The following is a 17,793-nucleotide window of genomic DNA, read 5'->3' on the forward strand; positions in this document are numbered from 1 at the left end:
GGTACATAAAAACTTCCCAAAGCTCTGTAATGAGTATGGAGACTACAAAACAAAGATGAGTGCTGTCTAGAGCAGTGCTGGGTGAACCTTTTTGACCCTGAGTGCTGAAATGGGAGCGCACAGGGAAGCACCAGAAATCGGAAGAGCTGCTCCCTTGCGCACATGCGCAGGAGCGCTGAAACTGGAAGAGTAGTTCCCCGACATTCGCTGAGCTTTCAGTTTTTGGTGTGCACATGCACTGGTCTTCCAGTTTCTGGTGTGCATGCATGCACAAAGACCAACTGGTCGGCGCGCATGTGTGTGAGGCAGCAGTTGGTGTGCCCAGAGAGATCGCTCTGCGTGCCACTTCTGGCATGGGTGCCATAGATTCGCCATTACGGGTCTAGAGTATAACAGTTTATGGAGAACTTATGATCTATGACCATTTTCTGATTTTATCCAGAAAAAATATTCTATATTATAGAACTTTATTATCCATCTTTATATTGGTGTGCCAGAAATCAATCAATCTATCTATCTATCTATCTATCTATCTATCTATCTATCTATCTATCTATCTATCTATCTATCTATCTATCTATCATCTATCCATCCATCCACCCACCCACCCACCCATCCATCCATCCATCCATCCGCCAATAATGTTTCTATATCAATCCAATCAATCAACTCTGAGAAATGTACACTATCATTAGTACGGAGTAAGAAACTCAGACCACACATGAATGCAATAGACCTTTTGTCTTAATTCTCCTTAGCAGATTTATTCATGGAGCCGCAAAACTTGGTGGTTTCTAATTTTTATGACTAGAAGTTATTGACAGATTATTATCCATGTAACCCAGTGTTTCTCAACCTCATCAACTTTAAGACATGTGGGATTTAACTCTCATAATTTTCCAAGCAGCATCATGGAGTTGATAGCCACTCATCTTAAAGTTGATGAGAAACAGTAATCTAATCCCCTTTCAAAGCTATCAAAAGCAGCAGTGATCGTCACATCACATAACAGCCTATTAGATCCATTAATTAGGGGTTGCATCAAAGATTCGTTTCCTAATTTAAGTCTCCAGCCACTGACTTTCACTTGATTTTTGATTCATGGCTCACTTCACCAAACTTGTTGCTTTTTCTCCAGAGTAAGAGTTCAAATTTTGGATTTTTTAAAAAAAAAATTCTCTCTTTGTAACAAAATCAAATCTGTTTTAATGTACCTGCACACTCCTGCATCTATTCAGTCAGAAGTACATTTGCCATGTGTTTCCTGGGAGAGATTGTAAAAAAAGAAATGGAGCCTTTGAAATGTGAACAACTGACAAAAGAAAGTCATAACCAAGGAAATCCTGAGCTAATTGAATTTTGAGAAGACATTTATGGGCAAGATCACTACATAGGGCAGAGGAGGCTGGCCTGTTTACTAAGTGCTTACTGCGGTCGATGGAGCTAATTACAAATTTACCAAAAGACAAATTGGTGAAGTGTATGCGTTTACCAATTTATGTTTTTGATATATCATCAAAATCCAAACTTCTCCTGGCACTTGACAAGAATAAAAAGCAGAACAAAAATATAATTAAAAACAATATCAAATCAACTGTAATATAATTACAGCTACCCAGTACAATGCAACAATCAAAAAGCAACTTAACTGTCACAACTCCTGTGGAATAATTCCATCAGGACAGGCTTTTGAAATGATACCCACGTTGTCCTAATTTCCAGAAGACTGTTCCATAATGTGGGTAGTAACAGCCAGGCAACATTACCCCAGGCAGGGGTGTCAAACTGGCAGCCCTCAGGCCGGATGCATCACACGCAGGTCACACCCACCCCAGCTCCGCGAATGGGAAAAATGTCACAAAATGTCATGTGACGGCAATGTGATACGGCAAGTTTGATACCTATCCCTCAGAGCCTGACTAACCTCACTAGCCAGGGTGTTTTACGCCTATGGATATGCAGTTCAGTGCTTCCCCTTGACCGAGAGAAGCATTCCCATCTGAATCAAGCATCCTGGATGGAACCTGGAAAAAGTGATTCTCTGCGTTCAGATGAGCCACGGCATTTAAAGTTTGCCACTCCCACTTTGAGCTGCATGAGGAGCCCAGGGGCATCCAATGCAGCACCTGCAGTGTAAATTTCTCACTCAGGCTCCGTTGCCTTCCATTGCCTTTCCTTTTTCCAGGTAGGTGGTTTTTCCATGTGAAGTAATGGGTTGCCTCTACTTGCAATGCATTTATTTTATAAGATTGCCTACAGGGCTTAGATGGATCCCAGATCTATTTTTATAAATAATGATAATGCTGGCAACTGTCTTCCACTGATTAATCAATCAATTAATTACATTAATTAAAATATCTTAAAAACAAAGTCAAAGTGGGAACACTGTCACCGTGGGCACTATATGCCTACCCATGTGTGTATGGTTAATGCATATGGTGCCCATGGTGAAACAAATAGAAAATGCCACAGTAAGAAAATGAGTAAGTTAAAGATACAAGTAAAGGTAATATGCATAGCTTTGTCATACATCATGTTGTTCAAGTCCCTCTATATGAGCACAGTAGTACAGGAGCTACATACTTGGTAAACATCTTCTTTTCTTTTGACATAGACATATGTCCTAATAATAAGTATAGTAATGGTTGGCATGCAGGAATCCTAGGAGGGGTTAGGATAGGCAAAACTTGCAAGCAATGCTGTATCTATAACATGTTTTTCAAACTTGCAACTTTAAAATGTGTGGACTTCAAGTTCCAAAGTTCCCCAGCCAGTGTGGATGGTGCTGACAATAAGCTATGTAGAGCAATAGCTTCATGCCTATACATTACAATCCTAAGGCTCTTAGTCAATCCTCTCAAATGCTAAATTAACTCTACTATCACTGAGGAAACAAAGGACCTTTCTTCCCATGCAATTCTCTCCAGCAAAGTCTAGTGTTTCAACATGTCACAACTTCCCTATGTAATGGAAAGAAGACATTTCTTTGATTGCCTTGCTCCAATATATATTATATGCTATGGAACCACATGGAAGCCACAGAAGTAACAACAGATGTACCAATAATTAAAGATGAACAGTTTGGATGCCTTTGTCTCTAAATCTAGACAAGAGCCATATGAGATGTTATGTTCCAAGCTGACAAGTGAATCTGGTTTGCAGGGCACAAAAAAGCCATCATATGGCATCCAGACTTGCTTATGATTTGCAACAAGTCAGAAGAGACTTCTTAGTGAAATCTGTGCTATTGCACCCAATAGCCCATCACATTTCACACTCATCATATGGTGACAATTTCAGCCAATCTTTATGCAATGGTTATTTTGAGTGCCAATGTCTGACTTGTGAATGTTTGACATTACTGTGAAGTGACTGAAGAATATCTTCTCACTGAGCCTAGAATACATGGGATGTTTTTGGACATTGAAACTTATTGGTAGACTCAGTTTAGTGGCAAATTATAGGGGGCAGTGCTCATCTCTGTTTCAAAGCCACAGAGCCAGCATTGTCCAAAGACATCTCTGTGGTCATGTGACCGGCATGACTAAATGCTGAAGGTGCACAGAACGCTGTTACCTTCCCACCAAAGATGGTTCCTATTTTTCTACTTGCATTTTTACATGCTTTCGGAGTGCTAGGTTGGCAGAAGCTGGACAAGTTATGGGAGCTCACTCTGTTACATGGAGCTAGGTATTCGAACTGCCAAACTGCCAACCTTTCTAATCGACAAGCTCAGAGTCTTAGCCACTGAGCCACCACATCCCAGATCAGATCAATAGGACTGCATATTTCTTAGTGTTGGGTTGAAGGCAGACTGTTCTCCCTTGTCCTAAGAAGAAAAAAATTTCCTATAGAATAGGCTTCTCCTGGTACAGTATCCTGTAATTCAGCCTCAACTCATTTCTTCAGACAAGTTTGCTATGCAGAAAATTAGAGACCCTGTTGCCTTTTAGCTATAAGGGCACAGAGAATCCATTTACATTATCCAGTTGTCAAATTCAATGTACTGGATATGTAATTCAAAAGAACATTATCCTTTGAAAATTTTAGCTTTTATCACACAGTCAACTTTGTGTAGTCCGCTGCTTTCTCCCAAAACTGAGTAACATTGTAGTTATTGTAAAAACACGTGTTTTAAAGAAATATTGTCTTTATTACATCTCCAATAAAACAATGTCCCAGACAATCATTTTCTATACAGATGTAGGGTAAATGCAAAGGAGTCTCTATGGGTTTTACTACTTTAAGTTATAGCTGGCTTTAAGGGCGATGCTCATCTCTGTTCCTAGGCCATTGAGCCAGTGCTGTCTGAAGATATTTCTGTGGTCATCTGGCTACCATGGCATCACACTGCAGCACAGAGTGTCCAGTGAAACACCTTCCCACTGAAATGATACCTAATTATGTACTCGCATTTGTATGCTTTCAAATTGCTAGGTCAGCAAGAGCTGGGGTGAGTAACAGAAGCTCACTCCATCATGCAACACTCAGTTCTCAAACCTGGACTGTCAGCTTTCCATCCAACAAGCCCAGTATCTTAACCATTAAGCCATTGTGACACCTATGTAACATAGTCCAATAAATTCTAAATATTATTTTGTTATATTAGCCATAGTTAAAAGTGAACTGACACGCTTCCTATAGAAGTTGAGACACTCTCCCATTGTTTAGGCAATATAATAACCTTAATTCCTTATTCCCCTCATATTTAACATCTGCATATAAAATTGATTTATTGATAAAAAATATCTTTAGAAACTAATAGTATAATTTGAGTTTTAAATGATTTAACCAGTGTCCATGTATCTTGGGTACATGGACCCATGGTAGAAGCTGAAAAGGCTGCTGTTCCAAAAAACATTGTTAGCAAATATTGAAGCTGCAACTATTGCCACTACGTTATATCTGATAGATCAGGGGTGCCAACTGGTGGCCCATGGGTTGGATGTATCACATGCAGGCCATGCCCATCCCAGCTCCACAAAAAGGCATCGTGACAGCAACATGACACAGCGAGTTTGACAACGTGTGATAGATGATGTTTGTCTCTTAGCACAGTATGTTAAAAACGCATCCTCATATTTATCAATTGGTTCAAAGTCAATATCCCACTTTCATCCAATTTTTCCCTATTGCCATCTTTCCCCCAATTTTTAATGTTGGATTTTTCTCATAAAGTCAATTTAGCATGGGAAAAAGGATCAAAATTTCTTTTTAGACATTACATTTCTAACTGATATATTTCCAGAGATACTAGAGTTTTAGTATATTTAGATCCTAATACCATCCATCCAATCAAAGGTACTATACCTATATTCAAAAGTTGCCCAAATCAGGACACCAATTGTTGGCTTCCAGTATTAAGCCTTGATAATAGGTAAGCTTAGTAGTACACCACCAGATTTGGAAAAAGAAATTCTCCCTCACTAAGTGTACTTTCTGTAAAGATTTTCTCAGAATTGAAAGAAAACCATAAAACAAAGACATTACTTTCTAAAAATATTTTCCAGATATATGAACAGGAATTCCTCTCAGAATAAAATTAATTTGGGAATAATATTCAGACAGAGCCTGTTGAAGAGAAATAACAGAAGTCTATTTGTTGCAATAGTGAGATTTCCCATTATGAAATTAATACCTTAATGCTCATCTGTTTCTTGGCCAATGAAGCCAGCATTGTCTGAAGATATTTTCTATGGTGATGTGATCATCATGGCTATACACCAAAGGCATATGGAACACTATTACCTTCCCATCAAAGTGGTACCTATTAATCTACTTGCATTTGCATGCTTTCAAACTGCTAGGTGGGCAGGAGGTGGGGCAAGGAATGGGAGCTCATCCCACTGTGCAGTGCTCAGGTCTCAAACCCAAACTGTCAGCTTTCCATCTGACGAGCTCAGTGTCTTTAACTGCTGAGTTATTACACTGCTTTTTGGATTTGTATTAGCTATAATAAAATAATAAAGAATTGTTAAGATGATGAATTAAAAATAGCCCTGCTCTCTAGGACACAATGTGACACACAATGTTATAGTAAGCATGTTTACCTGAAAGTATGTTCTTCAAAGAAAATGGGACCTACTTTCTTGTATATGTTCTCAAATTGTGAAGCTAAATACTTGTACTAATAATTAGATATTACCCCCTAGGAGGTACTGTGCATCTTAATATACTAGAGGGCATGGTTCATGGCTTGTGGTGAAGCAACAATTCAAAATGAACACTGATCTATGTTGGCTTATATTAATTCCACCATGGTCTTATATAGGACAAACTTCTCCAACCTACTGTCATTCAGATATGGTCAGCTTCTAAAATATATCATTGTTGGAGAAGGTTACTCTAGGACCATGATGGCAAACCTATGGTTAGAATTGGCACACAGAGCCATCTCTCCGAGCATGCCAGCCATTGCCTGTTGGCCTTCCGGGTTCCAGCACACACATGTACACTGGCCAGATGGTCTTCGCACATGTGGGACTGCCGGAAACCAGAAGAGCAGCTCCCTGGTGCGCGTGTGCATACACATGCTGGGAAGTTGAGCTTCTGGTTTCCAGTGCATATATGTGTGCTGAACAGTTGGTCTTCGTGCACGCATGCGTGCCAGAAACTGGAAGGCCAGTGAGCTGCTCTTCCGGTTTCCGGCACTCCCCTGTATGCATGCTCCCGTTTCGGCACTCAGTGCCAAAAAGGTTCACCAATACTGCTCTACGGAGATCAAGCAAAGAGAATTTGAGGATGATCTACAATAGTTGAGGATAATAGGAACTGGCAGATTTGTTTATCTTAACAATGTCTCTTTCATTATTCCCATGTAAATGAATGTTTGTCATTCATCCCAACAAGGTTAATTAAAGAATAGCTTTTTTTAGTTTTATTGCAGTAAGATCAGTATGTAAATCCCTCCCACTACTGGTTGATTTCATTGATGTGGCCCTTCTAGAATTGCAAAAGAAGCTCTTTCCTTCTACCCAAGATAATGACTGATTGCTGCTGCACTAGAATTATAATATGCGGTTCTATATATGAAAGCAGTCATATTACATTTTAACAGAAATACATTTGCGGTTTCTTTTGAAGCTAGTAACTTTGTGAGATTCCAATTTTGGATTAATTTGAAAAGGGTAGTTCTTGCTTTCCCGACTTTCAAAAATGATCCATTGCAACATGGTAAAAGAGCATAAAGTGCTTTGCCCTGGGAGGTAAATACATTTTTTAGTATCACATCACGGTACAGAGGGGAAGACAAAGGCATGCAAATGTGGCATAACAATTTGGATAGGTGGATCATAGCTGAGCCCCCTTTGGCTCAGCCAGGCATGGGCCAAATTAAGAATAGGCTCAGACTAGGCAAGGATGTCTTGATGTGATTAAATTGCTTTTTTTTTCATATTCCTGATAGCATAGTAACACACATAGCAAATGTATGCTATACTTGTAAAATGGCTTCTTCCCATTCAGCACTCTATAGATGGATAGGGGCATTTATACTCTCATTTTCTGTAGATAGTATAATGGGGAGCACAGTCCCAACATTGGAAGCCCCGAGTTGCAGAATGGTGCTATGGAAGTGGACTTTGAACAGAGTGCAGAAAGTGCATACAGCTGTGGAGCGTGAGAGGGAGGGGCAAGACTCCTGGAAAAATAATGGATTTCTGAAACATTAATCCCACATCATTACCAGGAGAAAGGAACCACCATTACCCAGCTACTGGTTGTTTCTGATAGGGCTGCTCCCTCATTCTGCTTAGCCTTGTTTTTCTGCCACCCAAGCAGAAAACACCCTGGTCTTGAGTAAGACACCTTGTTGGGTGGTGCAGGTGAGCTCTAGGCTTTTGTTATTAGGCAGCTACATGATGGAAAAGAATATATTAGCAGGGCCTATTATCTATGCCTACCTATCAGAGCATCCTTTCTAGCTCGTAATTCAGTTGTGAGTGATGGGGAAAACACTGGGGCAGTTTATTTCTTGAGGATGTGGCATATGAAAGCTAAAAAAATCACTCATTCTCTGGGTTGAAATATTTTCCTTGGCTGTCACCCTTGGAGCAGCACTAGCACCACCTGTTTGTCTCAAGAAAAATGGGACCAACTCAGCACAGCAAAAAGAAAGAGGGAGGAACCTAAAGAAGAAAACTAAAAATTGGGTTGATGCCCTTTTGGGGTGGGGTGGGGGGAATCCCCTTCCAAATATTTGCTAATTGCAATATGAAGTCAAATCCCAAGGACAGGAATACAAATGAAGAGTTCTCTTACGAACATGTAGACCTACATCAATGTCAAGACCCTTGGTTAATCAAGATAAGATATTAACTCTCCAAGATTCTCAGCAAGAGTTTTTGACCCAGCCCTGCAGCCTACCTACTTACTCCTTTCCCCCCAAACCCTGGAAAATCTGAAACCTCAGTATCTAAAAGCTGCTAAAGATTTCTCCTCTAGCTGTCAGAGGAAGAAGTCTACAAGGTGGCTTCATTTGCCTCACAGATGAGTGAAAATCCTATTAAACAGCAAGAGAATCAAAACAGCAACACTAAAATCTACCCCAGCAGCAGATATTTCTGACCGATTTGTCATATTCAGTACTATAGAAACTGAAACCTTCCTATCTTTAAAACTGGTCTGACACAGTTCAGTTTTTTTAACCTCTTACAAATTCAGATGTGGCCCTTTTTCTTAATGCTTCTTGCCATTTCTTTTATTCTAATCAATAGCCGCTATCGCATTGTCCACTACAGAGAGAGAGAGATCTTGCATCTGATGAATGAGTGGGAAATGTATGGCAACGTATCAAGGCACCTACACATACAGTCATAGTTTCATCTCCCAATCCTGCCACCCTTCCTCTGAACTCTGCCCTGAGATGCCACTGAAAAGATTATGCCTATCTTTAGTTAGAGGCACAGGTGGGGGCGCAGCCTGAAGACACCAGGGAGTGTATCTTTTAACCTAGAGTAGTTAGGTGTCTGTGGATGTGACACACCTCCCCCTCAGCCCCCCTCCATTTAAATCAAGTTGTCAAAATTCTAGTTGTAAGGTAGGGCTGAGGATCAGCAGGTGTATCTATCTCACATAATACGCCCATCTTTTCTCATCCCAAACCCCAAACAGGGAAAAAAAAACATTCTCAAACCCCTAACCTGGTCCATCCTTCTTGACACCCTCATCTCCGCAAGGCGGAGTGCAAAAGAAGCTGCTTCTTCTCTCCCCCCCCCCCCCCCACCACCAATCAAGGGAGAGCCGTACTTACTGCTGGTGCTCATGGTGATCCGGCGCCGTCCTTCTCATTCAACAAAAGGAGGGAAACGCTCGGCGAAATTCTCTCCGATTCCTCTCGTTGCCCCTGCCCTCCCTTCTCTTTTGGAGCAGAAATCCCCACCTTCCTGCTTTGGATCGGGTTCTTTTCTTTAAAAGAGAGAGCGAAAGAGAGAGAGAGAAGGGGGCGGGCGAGTATCCAGCTTCCCTAGAGAAAGAAATGTGTATCTCCCATCAATTGCAGTCTAAGCGATGCGCAGGTATTTCTCCTTGACCCGGTGCTATTCTCTCTCCCTCTCTCCCTCCCACTCTCTCTCTCTCTCTCTCGGCTTCGGTCTTTCGGCTCAGTCTTGGGCGGCCAGAGAATAAGGTCAGGGGTGGGGTTATAAACAGGAGCGAAAGGCAAACGGAGACGAGGAGGAGGAAGAGGAGGAAGAGGCGTCAGCGCCCTGGGAATCAGACAGGGCAAGGTGCCTTCTGGGCTCACACCCCCGCCGATCCCCGGCGCGTAGCCTTGTTCAGATCTTCCTCAGCTGGGCTTGGCTTCCCACTGCCGGCTGCTACGTCGTCTTCAGAGCCTGGAGCTGTCATGCAGTGCAGAGCGATGCCAGCTCAAGCCCAGCTAGAGCCGAAGGGGGTGTGAATCGGGGGGGGGGGAGAGAACCGGGAGGGGAGCCGAATCGATGCGCACAGCTCGCTGATCGAACCAACAAGCCAATTCTTCCCTCCGGTATCTCCGGGTGTTCTCCCACCCCACCCCTCCTCCTTCCTCAGGACGGTTTACACAGGACTTGGAGCTCCAGGTCCTAAATCTACTCGCCCAGCGCCCGACTCGCTTCTTTCAGCCAAGTTTGTCAATAGACGCCTTTTTCAGGTGCAGCGGGAGGAGTTTTCGTGAGGATGCGGCGGGGCTGGCTGCAAATTTGGATGGGAAGGGAGGACCGAGAGGAAGGGGAGGGAGGCGGGAAAATAGCTCCATTGGGCAGGGTTTGCTTGGCGACTGGTGAAAATGGGATGTTGCCTTCCGCCATCTACTGGTGGCAAAGTGGCTACCCTCGCAGCAGACATCGCATTCAGTTTGCAAGAGATAGAAAGGGGGGGGGGCACCCCTGTAAGGTGTCTTACATTATATTGTTGCTGTTGTTAGTTGCGAAGTCGTGTCAGACACAACGTTCCTCCAGGCCTTCCTGTCCCCTACTATCCTCCGGAGTCCATTTTAGCACTGCTTCAGTCATCTCATTCTCTGTTGTCCCCTTCTTCTTTTGCCCTCAATCGTTCCCAGCGTTAGCCTTTTCTCCAGCCAGTTACTATATTAGGGTTAGTGAAAGCCCAATTACAGTACAGTCTTGTGGAAATATTTCATGCTGGCTTCAAATATCAGTTGGGGGACTGCCTCAGACTTTATATAAAGAGAACATCATCTTTGGGATGTGGTACAAATGATCATATAACACTGTAATGTAGAAACCTGTGCCAATATGTGGCAAACTATTGTTCAGAAGGCTGAACTTATTCCCAGGTATCACAAGTGGAAGGCTTAGATGGTCCCTTCAGACATTCCACCAACACCCAATGTTTCTCAACCTTGGCTACTTGAAGATGTCTGGACTTCAACTCCCAGAATTCCCCAGCCAGCATTCGCTGGCTGGGGAATTCTGGGAGTTGAAGTCCAGACATCTTCAAGTGGCCAAGGTTGAGAAACACTGCTTGTAGCCTCAGTGCTATGGCTTCAACTCAAACTGTCGGGCTGGCTGTCAAATATGAGACAGCAGTGTCACTGTCAAGTTCCAGGAAAGTGGAAGTGCATAAAAACGAGTGGAATTTAAAATCAATGAAAGAGGTGCCTTTGTGCTGCCTGACATCCTGGGTATTTGACACATGCATTCTGTTCTTCCTCCAGCTATGTCTGGGGCCTCTTATCTGTTTGGATTGGGGGAAGCAGCTACTGTGGATTACATGATGAGACAGGCAGAGACTATGCATCAAATCCTGATTGCACTGTATATAAAAATGAGAGTGAATGGGAAGCAAGAAAAGGAACTGGTGTGTTGAAAATTAACCTAGAGATCAATTGGAAGAAAAGGGAGTTTTGACATGATTTCTATCTTCCTTGTGAGCTTTCATCATTCTAAGGCAACAGTTGAATTCTGGGGCTGTTTCTGCTCCCAGTTGCTGGAGGGGCAAAAGGCAAGCAATTCCTGTTCTGTATGCAGAAAGGAACGCATGTATTTAATTTCTACACAACACAATCATTGTTAGAACAGATTGGGCTCCAAATGCATATATGGCCCCCAAATTGTTTTAGGGTAGCCCGGAATGTTATTTCTAGCAGCTTAAAATCAGTACTGAGGTTTTCTGACATTTTAGGCAAATTCGGAAAAACTATAATATAAAACCTAAAATAAGATTAATTCAATTACAAAAGGGAAAAATAAAGAAAAGAAAAACTCCTTTGTCCCCAACCTCAGAAAAGCCCATGGTCTTTTCTATATGTATGACATAATGGCCCAGTTAAATGCAACCTGTGGTCATGAAAATGAAGCCTGCTGCTGTCTCAAAAAGAACTTCACTTTCTCTAGAACTGATGTTAAACTTATTTTCAGATTTATTTCAGATTACCGATACCTTAAATTCAAGTTTGCATTCCTTCGAATCTTCACTTCATATAACTTAACCAAGCAATGTGAATGTACAAGTGTCAGTTGAAACCTATGGTAGCATTCTGACTTTGCTGCTAGATATTTTCTAGCGCATTTCTTTGACTTTTACTCCACCTTGGTGCAAAAGTGCACCTGCCATTCCATTATTTTGCTGTTTTAGCTTTGGGTCAAACAGGTAAAATATGGGTACCAGATCTGTTCTGAAGATTTCTAAATGGAAATCAGAGTTGTAATTTTCTGTATTTTTGGATGTCATCAAATGGCCATCATAATTTTGGTAGATCATATAGGGTAGCCCTCTAGTAAGGGCCATAGATTTAATATAATGTGTTCTGACCTAGGCTTCCCCAAAAAAGCATGAGATCCTGGTCCTGACAAAACCACTTTTATTAAACAAATGTGAATTCATCTCATTCACATTCAGCAAGGGTTGGCAAACTGTATTTCAAAAGAATATTTATGACTAAGGGCCTTATCTAACTTGGAAAGCTGCCATGTAAATATTATCCAAATGAGGTGCTGTGCAAGGAAAGACTGGGCACAGGGTCTCTGAGATTCGTGGACAGATCTTCACACTCCTGAAATGAATCTAAAGACTGAACAAACGAATTGTTTCCTGCAAAAGCTCACTCCCCTTTCGCCCCTGTTTTATTTCCTATGGGAGGAATCAATTGCCTTCCACCTGTGACTTTACTCCCAAGTCTACCCTGATTTCTGAGTTGTTCTTTTCTTCCGGCAGCTTTGTGCATGCTCACACTGGGAACAGGCTCCAGCTGTTCCTCTGCCTCAGTGCTGTCTATCTCCGTAGGCACCTGATCACTGCCATCTCTGCCTCTGATGCAGAGCCCTCGTCTGATCCTTTCCCAGCCTCCAGGACTGGCCCATGCTCCTCCCCAATCTCCTCACTGTCCAACTCTACTGCCCGCTGCACTGGCCACTGGCAGGCCACAACACAGTGTTCTCCAACCTTCCGGTTCTGCAGACCAGTGGCAGCGATGGTGGGAGCAGGGGAGAGGGGATGGTTCAATGCAAATGGTGTTTTGTTCACTCACCCACTTACCCGCCATATGCATGGCCAAGTTCCAAACAAGCCACATCCCAGTACTGGGCTGCAGTGCAGGGATTGGGAACTCTTGATGTATTATACTTAATGCTAGTTAATAAATTTGCATCCCTGTATCCAGTTCTTTTAAGAGATAACAGCAGCATGGAAAGGACAAGAGACTGGGACGGAAAATGAAGGAGCCTGCTTGTATTAGCCTGGAATATCTTTCTGATCCCACCCTTTAGTATTCACCTGACCTTCCTCTAATGCAATAGGTGGCAAAGCATAACAGATTTGATGTACCTTGAGTCTGTGGATGGATGCTGAGGGAAATGCTAAGCACAATTTAAGACTGTTTCACTCCTGGAATGGGAATGAGCTGAAGGTAATGTTGTGGGGACACAGCAAATCAAAGACATTGAAAGACATGCTTGTGCCATGGTTTGATGCCAATGGGGAAAGGTGCTTTTTCAGAATATAAAGACCCTTGTACTGTTTAAGAATGATCATTCATTTTTGAAAAAAAGGATATATTTAAAAATGCAAGAAACCTCCTGTGATAATTTTCCACAGCAAACAGATCAAAATAATCACTATATCCCTGAAACATCTTATTGTTTAAAGAATCATGATGAACATAACCATTTTTTATCCTGTGAAGTGTGAATTGTGTATGATTTACAGGAAAAAAAAATGATACTGAGGCAGAAAATATAGATTCCACACCGAGTAAACATAAAAAAAAAACAAGAACAATGTTGGAAATTATGAAGAAGGGAGCCAAAAATAAGATAGCCGGTTTCATAATCTCATTCTCTGAAAATGTTGTTTTTGGAAATCCGGTATCAATTTCAGGCTGCTTCATCTCACAAATGAATGTCATAACAAATAAAAGTTGCCAGTTTGAAAAGGGGCATGGGGTGCCTTCCCTATCAGAGAAAAGTGATGTATTTGAAGCTTTTAAGATTATAAAAATGTGGATTGAGAGGATTATAAATTATATGGAGAGAATGGATAGAGTTTTCTGTACTGTTCAAAAAAATGACAGGCTGAAATGAAGTTTATTTCTTATAATCTATCCTCTTAGCTCTCTTCTGAATCACAAGCCTACAAATAGAGGAGTGGTCAATATTAGATGGGTTTTTATTTTAAAACCATAAGGTATTCAGAGAGCATTCCTAATTTTTTAAAAAATTAAACCTGGATGTATAACTGTGAGATCAAGGCTAAACGTAACTTTTAAAAAAGAGTGAAAGCTGCAAAAGAGGCTTGCATGCCCAAAAGGCAGGGAGGACTGGTATGGCACAGCATAGCATGGCACAACATGGCACGGTATTTTATTATTGCATTGCACTGACTGCACTGCACTGCATTTAGCAATGGAATAAATAAATAAATAAATCCCTCCATCCAAGTTTAGTTTAATTTATATTAAATTAATCATTAATATCACTCTACATGTATTTAATCATTTCCTCATTTATCATATTCAATACCAATATAATTTTGTGGATGGAGTCTACCACGGAAGGCCGGTCAGGCTGCATCTGGCTCTAGCCATCATGAGTTCTTTCTTCAAATATGGTACAACTGTGAATCAATTTGGAGAAAGAAAGCCAAATAATGGATGATACCAAGGGTGTTGATGTAAAGGTTTTCTGAAGAAGTAGGACAAGTATCATTGCATTGTGGCCATACTGGAAGTGCTTCTGCTTATTTTGCTACAGACAACAATTAGTCTAGTGCCGTGATGGTGAATCTATGGCATGCATGCATGCCACAGATGGCATGCATGCATGCCTCCTCCGGATACCATCAGCTAGTCAATGTCGACTGTCGACCCCCCCGGGGGAGGGCCTTTTCTGTGGCTGCTCCGGCCCTCTGGAACGATCTCCCCGTGGAGATTTGGACCCTCACCACCCTTCAGGCTTTCCGCAAAGCCGTCAAGACCTGGCTGTTCCGGCAGGCCTGGGGCTGATGAGCTCCCAGCCCCAATTGAATTGCTGATTTTTGTATAGTTTTTAATTTGTCTTTGTATCTTGTTTTGTCTCGTTCGTTTTTGTATTGCCCCTTCCCCATGTGTTTGTTCACCACCCTGAGTCCCTCCGGGAATAGGGCGGCATACAAGTATAATAAATACAAATACAAATACAAATACACAGGTGGCACACAGAGCCATATTTGCCGGTACGGCAGCCCTCGGTAGCCCTCAGCTCCAGCATGCATGTGCGCACCATCCAGCTGATTTTCAGCCTTCCAGAGGGCCGAGGGAGGACATTTTCACCCTCCTCAGGCTCCGGAGGCTTTCCTGAAGCTTGGGGAGGGTGAAAAATGGCCCAATGGGCAAACCGGAAGTTTGTTCCTGAAATTCCAGTTGGGCCATTGGGCCATTTTTTGCCCTCCCCGGGCTTCAGGAAAGCCTCCAGAGTCTAGAGAGGGCAAAAAACAGGCCCAATGGGTCAACTGGAAGTTCATTTCCAAACTTCTGGTTGGCCCATTGGGCCTGTTTTTCACCCTTCCCAGGCTCCAGAGACTTTTGTAAAGTCTAGGGAGGGCGAAAATGGCCACCCCCAGCTGGGAGAGGCCATTTTCACCCTCCCCAGGCTGCAGAAAAATCTAGGGAGCCTGGGGAGAGCGAAAATTCCCCTCCCCTGGTGCACGGAGGTCGCTTGTGCATTTGTAGGTGGATGGGCACACACATGTGATAGCGCACGCAGACAGTTTTGTCACACTTTTAGAAAAAGATTAGCCATCACTGGGCTAGTGTGTAAAACAAGACAGGATTTCTGAAAACAGGATCCTGGCATGTAGCCTCAATATATTTCTTCCAAGCTTTTCTGGACTTTTTAGGTGAGCAATTGTTTATAACTAATAGACTGACGTCAAGGAAATCAATCTGAAGATAAAGAGGAAATCTACTATTTGTATCAGGAAATGATCAAGACATTATGCAGCTATAATCCAGTATATATTTTGCTAGTGGATTATTATTGCAGACTGTTCTAGTTGAAGGATTCTGGGATTGCAGATTAGGAACTACTCAAACTGTTATTTTTGCTTTCCTTTGTTAGACTAAGTTAGGTATTTTTTTCAGTAGAATGGTGCACAAGGAGTTGGCAAAGTGACCACAGATGCATTATGGCACTCCTCCTATTCAAAATTTTCCTAATAAAATATCTTTTTAGCCTCTTCCAAGCTGATGTCTGCCAGCTTGCTAGGGATATAGTATTCAAAATCCTCAGCATCCCTAGAATTATAGATTTGGAAGGAATCATAGAGACCTATGATTATACCCCTTTGAAAGTGTGGTTTGGATGGCAGAATGGAGGGGATGAAATTGACAGGCTAACCGCAATCAGAGTCACCATTAATGGTTCTATATCAAATTGAAAAGCAATAACATATGGGAAGAATCTGCTGTGAGACTAGTATTATTTAACATTCAGTGACCTAGAAATATGGATTGATCAGCTACTTACCAAATGTGTGGATGAGATAAAATTGGGAAATCTGGACAATACCCTTGATTATGGCAGAATGTGATTACAAACTAATTCTGACAGGTTGGAAAAGTAGCTGAGAAGAACAAGATGTCTTTCAACACAGGAAAACATCACAGAGGAAATACAAGGTACACATATAAGGAGGATTCATAGCTTGGAAATACCACATCAGAGAAGGATCTTAGTGAGGTCACTGCAGTGGTAGGTTCCAGATCCCATTGCAACCAGTACGGTGCAACAGGGCCAGGCGCCCACCACATGAACGTGCATAGCACACGCGCAGCGTGTGGATGCGTACTTACTGCCCGTGATGCTCCACAATGCCTCCATGATGCTCCAGCTGCTCGCCGGAGCATCACGCAGGCATCGTACGATCCGAAAACCTCAAATACCGGTAAGGTACGCGGGCGGGCAGGTTGAGCCTCCAGAGCACCGTACCAAAATGGTATCTGGGGCGTATTGGTCGTAACCCAACACTGGGTCACTGCTAACCAGCTGAACACAAACCAGCAATGTGTGACAGCTGCCAGAAAAGCTAATGCCATTGTGGACTGCATTAGAAGTAAGAAAGATGGTTGTTATTCCCCTCTACTCTGCATTTGTGAGATGCATTTGGATTATTGTATGCCGTTCTGGACATCACAAGGATATTGACAAGTTAGAACAGGTTCAGAATAGAGTGACAAAAAAGGATACAGAGAATTGAGGATACCCCTTATAAAGAATGACTGAAAAAGGAAGACATAATATGTCTTATGACATACATAAAATACGTAGGAAATATTGCATATACTTTTTCCATTGACTGAAACATGGATTAATCATAATAGACAGCTTTTAAGAAAATGTGCTAGTCTGAAAAAATTCAGTGAGGGGGGGGGGGTTACCACTGACTAGTACAACTCTCCTTTTAACTATTCCTGACAGAAAACTCTGAACAACTGTGGGACAGTTCACCTACAGTAGTTGCTGGTTCACCATCTCTTGAGGTTTTTAAGAAGAGGCTGGCTCTATTTTCTTGCCTTGTATTTTCGTCTGTTGTCAAAGGTCAAATGGCAAACTCCTTCATGCCATGGGCCCTGTTTTTCTGCTTATCTCACTCTGTAAAGCAGTGTTTTTCAAATTTTGCAACTTTAGGGTACATGGACTTCAGCTCCCAGAATTCCTCACTCAGCTACACATGTTAAACTTGCCAAAAAATATGGGGTGGGGGTGGGAACAGGGCTATAAACTATCACATACATTGTGCTGCATGCAAGTAGACACATACATACCATGCTATAATTTGTGCTGGAATAAAAATGAAAGATAACATTTGACCTAAAACATC

The 17,793-nt window shown here is 42.2% G+C and overlaps 1 protein-coding gene across 3 annotated transcripts in view; it reads right to left on the reverse strand.

Moving 5' to 3' along the window:
* ABLIM3 (actin binding LIM protein family member 3) overlaps positions 1-10,166 on the reverse strand; it is a 192,442-nt gene extending 182,276 nt beyond the window's left edge. For all 3 annotated transcript variants that reach the window (XM_032209464.1, XM_032209463.1, XM_032209465.1), the window contains exon 1: positions 9,251-10,166. In XM_032209464.1, the coding sequence (XP_032065355.1) occupies positions 9,251-9,263 (13 nt within the window). In that variant the 5' untranslated portion in view covers positions 9,264-10,166. The remainder of the gene's footprint in view (positions 1-9,250) is intronic.
* Between the last annotated feature and the right edge of the window lie 7,627 nt (positions 10,167-17,793).

This window comes from Thamnophis elegans, chromosome 2, assembly GCF_009769535.1.
Source record: "Thamnophis elegans isolate rThaEle1 chromosome 2, rThaEle1.pri, whole genome shotgun sequence".
In the NCBI taxonomy this organism is placed as follows: domain Eukaryota; kingdom Metazoa; phylum Chordata; class Lepidosauria; order Squamata; family Colubridae; genus Thamnophis; species Thamnophis elegans.